This window comes from Oncorhynchus clarkii, chromosome 13, assembly GCF_045791955.1.
Source record: "Oncorhynchus clarkii lewisi isolate Uvic-CL-2024 chromosome 13, UVic_Ocla_1.0, whole genome shotgun sequence".
Lineage (NCBI taxonomy): Eukaryota > Metazoa > Chordata > Actinopteri > Salmoniformes > Salmonidae > Oncorhynchus > Oncorhynchus clarkii.
The window spans coordinates 6,872,559-6,883,403 of record NC_092159.1 but is presented as its reverse complement, the minus strand read 5'-3'; the positions used below and the strand labels follow the sequence as shown (position 1 = coordinate 6,883,403).

Below are 10,845 nucleotides of genomic sequence, written 5' to 3'. Positions count from 1 at the left end.
GGGTCTAGACCCCAGAGAGCAGTGAGGAACCAAACAGAAACACATCCATTACTATGAGTCTCGATAACACAGTCTTCATCATGATGTGTTATGGGTCTAGACCCCAGAGAGCAGTGAGGAACCAAACAGAAACACATCCATTACTATGAGTCTCGATAACACAGTCTTCATCATGATGTGTTACGGGTCTAGACCCCAGAGAGCAGTGAGGAACCACATCCATTACTATGAGTCTCGATAACACAGTCTTCGTCATGATGTGTTACGGGTCTAGACCCCAGAGAGCAGTGAGGAACCAAACAGAAACACATCCATTACTATGAGTCTGTGTTATATACTGAATCTCATTGGCGTCTCGATAACACAGTCTTCATCATGATGTGTTACGGGTCTAGACCCCAGAGAGCAGTGAGGAACCAAACAGAAACACATCCACATGTTTATTGTATCTATGGCAGAACGAGACGTATATTACAGAGTCATTGTGAATAATAATGTGTTTTCTGTTCCAGTGGCTCTCCCTCCTATATCTTCAAACAGCCCTTTGTCCCCATATCCTCTCCTGCGTCATCTGGTAAGAGAGATGGGAATTCTGGGTAATGTAGTTTAAAAGCTGCCTTTCTGCATCTGTGGGCTTTTCCTCAATTGCATACTTCTCGTTGTCCTCGTTGTCCTCGCTCCTCGTCTACTTCTCAAAACCCATTGGAGGGTAAAGGTCAGAGGGGAGGGACCTCTGGCTTTCTCATCCAATGGGTTTTGAGAAGACGACGAGGAAAGAGGACACGAGGAGTATGCAATTGAGAGAAGTCTAAGTGTTGGAGATCTCTTCCTGACTACATCTCCCTTTCTGTCACATTTAGAAGGGAACATGTGGACCAAGAAACAGATCCGGTGAGTAGGATGTTTCAGCCTGGGGAGATATTTATTTAGGACCATCCTCCTAGTTCATTGGACCTCTCTCTCTCTCTCTCTCTCTCTCTTCCTCCTTCTTTCTCTCCATCTCTCTCTTTCTCTCTCTCTCTCTTCCTCCTTCTCTCTCTCTCTCTCTCTATCTTCCTCCTTCTCTCTCTCAATATCTCTCTCTTCCACCTTCTCTCTCTCCATCTCTCTCTCTCTTCCTCCTTCTTTCTCTCCATCTCTCTCTTTCTCTCTCTCTCTCTTCCTCCTTCTCTCTCTCTATCTTCCTCCTTCTCTCTCTCTCTCTCTCTCTCTCTCTCTCTTCCTCTTTCTTTCTTTCCATCTTTCTCTCTTCCTCCTTCTTTCTCTCCATCTCTCTCTCTTCCTCCCTCTTTCTCTCCCTCTCTGTCTCTCTCTCTCTCTTCCCCTCTTTCTCTCTCTCTCTCCCTCTCTCTCTCCAGTCGTCCACTCTCGGCTGTGACCTTCAGTATTCCATTCGGTCTGGACAGTGACGTGGACGTTGTCATGGGCAACCCCGTGCATTCTGCCAGCACCAACAGCCTGACCGCCGGCGTGCCCGCCATGATGACTTCATCAAGCAGGATGTCATCGGGGATGACACGGGTCCCCTACAGCCCCCCCGAGGACCTCAGTCACCTGGTCAGCGCCTCTGTCCCTCAACGCTCCTCCTGGGGCCCGCACACACACTCACACACACCGGCCCTAGGGGAGCTGCCGACAGTCGAGATCATCCACACTCCTGGAGGAGAAAGAGGTGGAGGAGGGAAAAGAGGAGAGAAAGGAGATGGAGGAGGAGGAGGAGGAGAAAGAAGGCCAGAGCCACGCTTGCGTCCAGAAGGAGCTCCTGCAGGTTTCTTCCTTCATTCTCCTGAATACGACCTGACCCAGCTCAGCAGCTCCGCCCCCTGCCGCTCCGGAATGCTCTACCGACCAATAGGAGGGGAGGGGGGCGGAGGAGAGAAGCGGAGAGTGGGAGGCAGGGAGAAGGGGGAGAAGGGGAGATCGGATGGCTCGCGGGACGATGACTCGGTACTCCGCGACAGAAGTGTGGACTCATCGGAAGCTTCCGACGACCTTCCTAGAAACACCCCCGGCAACGTCCGCCCTGGCCACGGTCGTCACGGCAACGGCAGCATCAGCAACACCGGGGGCAGCAGCAGCAGCCCGCAGATGACGAGCTTCGCCGAGCGGCGGGACAGAAGGAGACAGCCGGCCGCACCGGGAGAGGAGTCGGCCAGCACCCCGACCCCCACCACCCCCACCCACACCACCCCCACCCTCCATACCCCCACCCACACCACCCCCAGCCCAGGAGGGAAGCACCCTGAGCCGGGTACAGAGGCCTGGGAGCTGGGGGCCCGCCTGGAGGAGAAACGCAGAGCCATCGAGGCCCAGAAGAGACGCATAGAGGCCATATTCACCAGACACAGACAGAGGCTGGGCAAGACTGCCTTCCTACAGCTGAAGAGAGGAGAGGGAGGAGAGGGAGGAGAGGAGCCTATATCTCTGGAGGAGCGTCTCAGCCGCATGGAGGAGCAGCTGAAAGAGGAGGAGGAGAGAGAAGAGGGAGAGGAGAAAGATAAGGCAGACGAAGGGAACTCCCGCCCCCAGGCGCGATTGGAGAAGCAGCTGAAAGAGGAGGAGGAGAGAGAAGAGGGAGAGGAGAAAGATAAGGCAGACGAAGGGAACTCCCGCCCCCAGGCGCGATTGGAGAAGCAGGTGACGTTTTCCATGGATACGAGGAAGGGGGCTGAGAAAGGGGCGGATAAATGGGAGGGGCCTGAGCCGGGGGGAGGGGCTGTTCTAGGGGAGTATAATGAGGTGGTCCTGAAGCTGAGTGAGGCTCTGAGGTCACTACAGAACGACATGCAGAAACTGACCCAACAACAACAACAGCTAATGGGCAAGAAGACCACACCCAAACCCACACCTAAAACTACACCCAAAACCACACCTAAAACTACACCCAAAACCACACCTAAAACTACACCCAAAACCACACCTAAAACTACACCCAAAACTACACCTAAAAGTACACCCAGGACACCACCCAGGACCCCCACTAAGAGTCCGACTAGGACCCCGACCAAGAGCATCAGTAAGGCGTGGGTGATTCCTGCAGGCTCCAAACCCCCCACCTCCACTACCTCCCCCTCTCGCAGGGCCCTCCCCCAGCTCTCCTCCACCCCTCCCAAAACCCCCACCTCCACTACCTCCCCCTCTCGCAGGGCCCTCCCCCAGCTCTCCTCCAACCCTCCCAAAACCCCCATCTCCTCCTCCTGCCCTGCCCCACGCACAAAGATCCACTCCTCCTCCCCCTGTAGCCCTAAGCACTACCCGCGCCCCTCCCAACCCCACCCCCGCCCTTCTGAGTTGAAGTTCCCTCCTTCCACCCGTGTCCTCACCCCCCCGCAACATGTGGACTCCCTCCCACACCTGCGACGCGTCTCCCCCAGCCAGTGCCAGGTCCAGACCTCCTCCTCTTTCCGTATCGGGGGCCCCTGCACCCCCCAGGAACCCCCTGCCGCCATGCTGCCCCAGCCCGAGGAGAGTACCTCAGAGACGGGCTCCAGCGAGACGCAGTTCAGCCTGGAGCTGGAGGAGCAGGAGGGTTTAGGTGGAGGCCGGCCCGTGTTTCCCCAGCCCAGGAGAGGCCGTTCTGGGGGTGGCAGCAGCTCTGGAGCCCCCTCCGAGGGCTCCTTTGAGAGCGAGACCCTGTCGCTGTCGGCCGCTTACTGCGGAGGAGGGGAGGGAGGGAGAGGAGGAGGAGGGAATCGTTACAGCCTGATGGAGGTGTCATTGTCATCCCTGGGAGGGCCAGAGGGGGGCAGTGACGAGCCAACTGACACAGAAGGACAGGAGTTGTTCTCTGACTCCATGAGCGACCACACAGAACCTCCAACAGGAGAAACGTTGGAACCTACGGAACCCACGGGAGAACCGAGGGAATCTACAGGGTATCAAATAGAACAGACACAGAACACAGAACTCCGAGAACCCTCAGTGGAACCCACAGAGCAGACGGAACCGGAGGCGAGAGGAGGGGTTGGATTCTTCTTCAAGGTGAGTCTGGCGGCCCTCTAGGCCCTTAGATGTAGATAAGACAACGTTAATTGAAGTTCATCGTTTCATTATTGACTCATAAGGAAATCAAAGATTATGTGTTTCTAGTGGTAGCCAATAAAGTAATGACAATGTGTGTGTGTGTGTGTTTGTGTGTGTGTGTGTGTGTGTGTGTGTGTGTGCGCAGGAGGAGGTGCGTTGTGAAGATGAGATGGCTCAGAGGAGAGCTGCTCTGTTGGGGAGACAGCAGAAAAGAGCAGAGGACCTGAAGAGGAGGAGACAGTGGAACGAACAGGAGAGAGAGAGCAGGTGACACACACACACACACACAGACAGACAGACAGACAGACAGACAGACAGACAGACAGACACACAGACACACTCATCATCCACTCAGCAAATAAACATACAGACACATAGACAGACAGACAGACACACAGACAGACAGACAGACAGACAGACACACAGACACACAGACAGACGGACAGACACACAGATGGACAGACACACAGACACACACACAGACACACAGATGGACAGACACACAGACACACACACAGACACACTTATCATCCACTCAGCAAATAAACATATAGATCATCACCATAACACTAACCCCCCTTCCCCTCCATCTTTCCTTTAGACCCCCCTCTGAGGAGGAGGAGCGAAGAGGCTCTCTCCCACAGACCCCTCCCCTCCCCTGCACTCCTCCCCCCGCCGCCGGTGTCCCCTCCCTCACCCCCCCGACCACGCCCAGTCGCCGTGGTGATTTCACGCGGAAGGAGTACGCCCACCGCCAGCAGATACGCATCATGTCTGACCTGGATAAGGTGCTGTGTCAGAAACACACCAATCAGGGACGAGTCGCCGCCAAGAAGTCCCACCCCCGACCTCGGAGCATGACCCGGGAGGAGTCACAGCTGTCCCGCAGCCCAGCCAAGAGCACTATGGGTAATGCACTGCTCCCCTTTACAGTGTCTGGGACAGGGGGACGGAGGTGCAGGCTTTTGTTCCAGCCCAGCACTCTGATGCTCTCGTCTTCTGCTGCTTTACTCTGCATAATGACAAGTTATCAACATACTGTACCCCCCCTCTCTCTCCTCCTCTCTCTCCCTCCTCTCTCTCCCTCCTTCTCTCTTTCCCTCCTCCTCTCTCTCCTCTCTCTCCCTTCTTATCTCTCTCCCTTCTTATCTCTCTCCCTCCTCCTCTCTCTCCCTCCTCCTCTCTCTCCCTCCTCCTCTCGCTCCCTCCTCCTCTCTCTCCCTCCTTCTCGCTCTCCCTCCTTCTCTCCCTTCTTATCTCTCTCTTCTTCTCTCTCCCTCCTCCTCTCGCTCCCTCCTCCTCTCGCTCCCTCCTCCTCTCTCCCCCTCTCCTCTCTCTCCCTCCTTCTCTCTCCTCCTCTCCCTCCTCTCACTCCTCTCTCTCTTCTTATCTCTCTCTTCTTCTCTCCTTCCTCTCCCTTCTCTCTCCCTTCTCTCTCTCCCTTCTTATCTCTCTCTTCTTCTCTCTCCCTTATCTCTCTCTTCTTCTCTCTCTCCCTCCTCTCTCTCCCTCCTCTCTCCCTTCTTTTCTCTCTCTTCTTCTCTCCCTCCTCTCTCTCCCTTCTCTCTCTCCCGTCTTATCTCTCTCTTCTTCTCTCTCTCTTCTTCTCTATCTCTCTGTCCTCTCTCCCTTCTTATCTCTCTCCCTTCTTATCTCTATTCTTCTCTCTCTCCCCCCTCTCTCTGTCCTCTCTCTCCCACCTTCTCTCTCTCTCTCCTTCTCTCTCTCCCTCCTTCTCTTTCCAGGTTCTAAGTTGACTAAGGTGTACTCTCACTCCTCTCTCAACCTGGCTGCTATGGCCGACAACACCGTCCCTGACCACATCGTCCCTGACCACACCGTCCCTGACCCTAGCAAGAAACCATCCAGGTAACACTCTTACCTCACTCTCTTTCTCTCTGACCCTTTATCGCTCTCTCTCTCATTCTGTCTCTGTCTCTATCTCTCTCATTCTGTCTCTCTCTCCCTTTATCTCTCCCTCATTCTCTCTCTCTCTCTCTGTCTCTCCCTCTCTGTCTCTCTCTCTCTCTCCCTCTCTGTCTCTCTGTCCCTCCTTCTCTGTCTCTCTCTCTCTCTCTCTCTGTCTCTCTCTCTCATTCTGTCTCTCTCTCTCTCTCATTCTCTGTCTCTCTCTCTCTCTCTCTCTCTCTCTCCCTCTCTGTCTCTCTCTCTCTCCCTCTCTCTCTGGTATATTCATCCAGGGTAAAAAAAAAAGGCCACCCGAGATATTCACAAATACCATACAAGTGAAAACAACAATTCATTTAAAACAGAATGGGTGGGGGCCATAATGTGGGCGGGGGCCACAAAAAAACGAATCATGAGGGGCCTCACTTGCTCGCTCATCTGCGTAACCACATCCATCCAAGATTTTTAAATGTTAAATCTAATTCCCTGCAATTCTACAAATGTTGCCATGGGTGGAGATTATTATTATTTTTAAATAGGATATCTAAGTTAAACTGACTAACACAATTAATGGGGCCCCTCCCGGCCGGGTAATTCGCCCATGATTACAAGTGTACATAGCTGGCCACTAGACTAACTTAGCAATGTAAAAACATCTAGCTGACAGTGACTGACGTAACAAGAGAATAACAGCTGATGCACCAATCACATTTCAGAACACTTACCCTTCCTCTCTTCCAGCCGCCCTGATTCGCCCTCACGTCTGATGTCACCGAGCCGACTGGCCAATCAGAACGGAGACAAGGACTGGGAGATCGGCTCCAACGGCTCCTCCCCTTCCATTCCAGAATACACCGGTACGACGTGATAGGAAATGGAATGATGTTAAAGAATTGTCCTGTTATAAAACTGTTGTACCCCAAATCTAAATTTGTGTGTGTGTGTGTGTGTGTGTGTGTGTGTGTGTGTGTGTGTGTGTGTGTGTGTGTGTGTGTGTGTGTGTGTGTGTGTGTGTGTTTGTTTGTTTGTTTGTTTGTTTGTTTGTTTGTTTGTTTCCCAGGGCCCAAACTGTTCAAGGAGCCGAGCTTCAAGTCCAATAAGTTCATCATCCACAACGCTCTGTCTCGCTGCTGTCTGGCTGGCAAGGTCAACGAGACTCAGAAGAACAAGATGGTGGAGGTGGGATGTCCTCACTGTATTTCACACAACCACATAGGGCTTTATACACACACAGTACTAACTAACCAGACCTGACTTCAAATGATTTTTCTTTGAAATACTGCTCAAAAGTGCACACACACACACACACACACACACACACACACACACACACACACACACACACTGAAGACAAGTTTTCCTCCACACAAACATTGTTTTCTTTCCCCCCCACCAGGAGATGGAGAAGAGTCCAGCCAACCACTTCCTGATTCTGTTCCGTGATTCCAACTGTCAGTTCCGAGCCGTCTACACCATGAGCCCCGAGACTGACGAGCTCATCCGATTGGCCGGGGTGGGCCCGCGTGTCGTAAGCCCCGCCCTGGTGGAATCCATCTATAAGTACAGCTCCGACAGGAAACAGTTCAGCTGTATCCCGTCCAAGACCATGTCCATGAGTGTCGACGCCTTCACCTTACCAGGACACCTGTGGCACAGCAAGAGACCTGGCAAGCCAAAATAACCATGTATATACTGTATATACATACACACCTGTGGCACAGCAAGAGGCCTGGCAAGCCAAAATAACCATGTATATACTGTATATACATACACACCTGTGGCACAGCAAGAGGCCTGGCAAGCCAAAATAACCATGTATATACTGTATATACATACACACCTGTGGCACAGCAAGAGGCCTGGCAAGCCAAAATAAACATGTATATACTGTATATACATACAGGAATGGATACACACATACACACACAAACAACTGAATTACTGTTTGTCCTGCATGGGACACACTACCCCTCTCGCCCTTCTCATCGGACCTACTGACTGTTGACGAGGTGCTTTCTCTCCCCTGTATGTGCATGGAAATGGAACAGTCCAACTATCCACCCTTATGGAGAAGGCTCTAAGACTCGTCCACACGCGGGGGATACTGAAGAACCAGTTGTTGTTGTTGTAAAAATGACCTTTTCAATCTTAAATGGTTACACTACACAGAAACAAACTCTACACAAAAAAAGTGTATCTTTCTCTTTTTTTAGTTAAAACGTTCTCCTGGAAATGTCTGAGGTACAAAATGATTGTTTCTCTGCTACCCATAAACCCTTTGGCCTTATGTTCTGTTCACTACTAGCTGAAAGGCTGGAGGCATGCTGATAGCCATTGTGTAGGTTGACTAAAGTTTTCTGTTTTATAACATGAACACGATCCTTCTAATGCCTTCTGCCCAACGACTGGCAGGCACGGGACTTTTATTATCCTGCAAACCACTTCTGCCCAACGACTGGCAGGCGCGGGACTTTTATTATCCTGCAAACCACTTCTGCCCAACGACTGGCAGGCACGGGACTTTTATTATCCTGCAAACCACTTCTGCCCAACGACTGGCAGGCACGGGACTTTTATTATCCTGCAAACCACTTCTGCCCAACGACTGGCAGGCACGGGACTTTTATTATCCTGCAAACCACTTCTGCCCAACGACTGGCAGGCACGGGACTTTTATTATCCTGCAAACCACTTCTGCCCAACGACTGGCAGGCACGGGACTTTTATTATCCTGCAAACCACTTCTGCCCAACGACTGGCAGGCACGGGACTTTTATTATCCTGCAAACCACTTCTGCCCAACGACTGGCAGGCACGGGACTTTTATTATCCTGCAAACCACTTCTGCCCAACGACTGGCAGGCACGGGACTTTTATTATCCTGCAAACCACTTCTGCCCAACGACTGGCAGGCACGGGACTTTTATTATCCTGCAAACCACTTCTGCCCAACGACTGGCAGGCACGGGACTTTTATTATCCTGCAAACCACTTCTGCCCAACGACTGGCAGGCACGGGACTTTTATTATCCTGCAAACCACTTCTGCCCAACGACTGGCAGGCACGGGACTTTTATTATCCTGCAAACCACTTCTGCCCAACGACTGGCAGGCACAGGACTTTTATTATCCTGCAAACCACTTCTGCCCAACGACTGGCAGGCACGGGACTTTTATTATCCTGCCAACCACTTCTGCCCAACGACTGGCAGGCACGGGACTTTTATTATCCTGCCAACCACTTCTGCCCAACGACTGGCAGGCACGGGACTTTTATTATCCTGCCAACCACTTCTGCCCAACGACTGGCAGGCACAGGACTTTTATTATCCTGCAAACCACTTCTGCCCAACGACTGGCAGGCACGGGACTTTTATTATCCTGCAAACCACTTCTGCCCAACGACTGGCAGGCACGGGACTTTTATTATCCTGCCAACGCCTGGGTCAAAACAAGGAATGGCAGACGTGTTGTTTAATGTGAATAGGAGAAAAGAACAGGAGATGTGTGTTCAGCAAATAGCACAAAATCAAAGATTGTACATAGCTGTGACGGACGGGCCATCATTAAGGCCTAGATTCAATCCGATTCCGCACTATAGCTCGACTGAAATTTAAAAGCACCTGTTCCCGCATTCGCCAAGACTGCATTCTCGACAAACGCTGAATACGTTGGCCAAATCGGAAATTACCTTGAAATTTAAATCACGCTATAAGGCAGATGTTCTGCGCTATGGATTGAATCCCTAATCTGCCATAACTGATTTGTACAAAGACGCTGCAGCATGGACATGTGGTCTCACAGTGCTTGACTTGGACAGGACCTCACCGGGACTGAGTACCGAACGGCACCTTAAATGTTCTACTGCTTGACTTGGACAGGACCTCACCGGGACTGAGTACCGAACGGCACCTCTAATGTTCTACTGCTTGACTTGGACAGGAGCTCACCGGGACTGAGTACCGAACGGCACCTCAAATGTTCTACTGCTTGACTTGGACAGGAGCTCACCGGGACTGAGTACCGAACGGCACCTCAAATGTTCTACTGCTTGACTTGGACAGGAGCTCACCGGGACTGAGTACCGAACGGCACCTCAAATGTTCTACTGCTTGACTTGGACAGGAGCTCACCGGGACTGAGTACCGAACGGCACCTCAAATGTTCTACTGCTTGACTTCCTGCACCTCTTACAGAATATTATCTCTAAACCGTTGCAGAGTTCCTGCACCTAAATATAAACAGTACCCGTACTCAAAATGAGTCCTGGCACCTATTTTAGTCCAAGTCAAGCACTGGTTGTTATGGGTTGTCAGCCAATAGAAATGTAAAACCCTGACAGTTAAAGGTCAGGGGTCAGGGGTTATGATCCACCCACGGTACAGTCGGGTTAATAAAGTAGATGTGTTTTAAAACCTGACTCTCTGTCTATCTGAACTAAACAGTTGTCTGAACCTCTCTCTCTCTCTCCCTCTCTATATCTCTCTCTCTTTCCTCCCCCACTCCCTCCCTCCCATCCTCCCTGTCTTATTTCATCAACATTGTTTTTCTCTCTCTTATTTTGAGGGTTATATCATTATGATAATCACAACCCAACTGTATAAAGTTGAATTATACTATATATAATGTCACTGTAAATGCCCTGCTGTCACGGCAGATTTCCTCCTCTTCGTCTGAGGAGGAGGAGGAGGAGGAGTAAGGATCGGACCAAGATGCGGCGAGGTAATTCCTTCATTTTAATGGGAAAAACTGGACACAACAAAACAACAAAATGACAACCGTGAAGCTAATGAATGATCGTGCTGAACACAAACACTACACATAGACAATCACCCACAATCCACAATGACAAAACAGGCTACCTAAATATGGTTCCCAATCAGAGACAACGACTAACACCGGCCTCTGATTGAG

The 10,845-nt window shown here is 51.4% G+C and overlaps 1 protein-coding gene across 1 annotated transcript in view; it reads left to right on the top strand.

The window, feature by feature from the left end:
* LOC139424325 (calmodulin-regulated spectrin-associated protein 3-like) overlaps positions 1 to 8,316 on the top strand; it is a 44,383-nt gene extending 36,067 nt beyond the window's left edge. Inside the window, exons 10-18 of the mRNA XM_071176040.1 lie at positions 513 to 574; positions 861 to 891; positions 1,359 to 3,981; positions 4,169 to 4,290; positions 4,625 to 4,932; positions 5,769 to 5,892; positions 6,673 to 6,788; positions 6,992 to 7,110; positions 7,328 to 8,316. Coding sequence (XP_071032141.1) covers positions 513 to 574; positions 861 to 891; positions 1,359 to 3,981; positions 4,169 to 4,290; positions 4,625 to 4,932; positions 5,769 to 5,892; positions 6,673 to 6,788; positions 6,992 to 7,110; positions 7,328 to 7,612 — 3,790 coding nt within the window. The 3' untranslated portion in view covers positions 7,613 to 8,316. The remainder of the gene's footprint in view (positions 1 to 512; positions 575 to 860; positions 892 to 1,358; positions 3,982 to 4,168; positions 4,291 to 4,624; positions 4,933 to 5,768; positions 5,893 to 6,672; positions 6,789 to 6,991; positions 7,111 to 7,327) is intronic.
* The last annotated feature ends 2,529 nt before the right edge of the window (positions 8,317 to 10,845 follow it).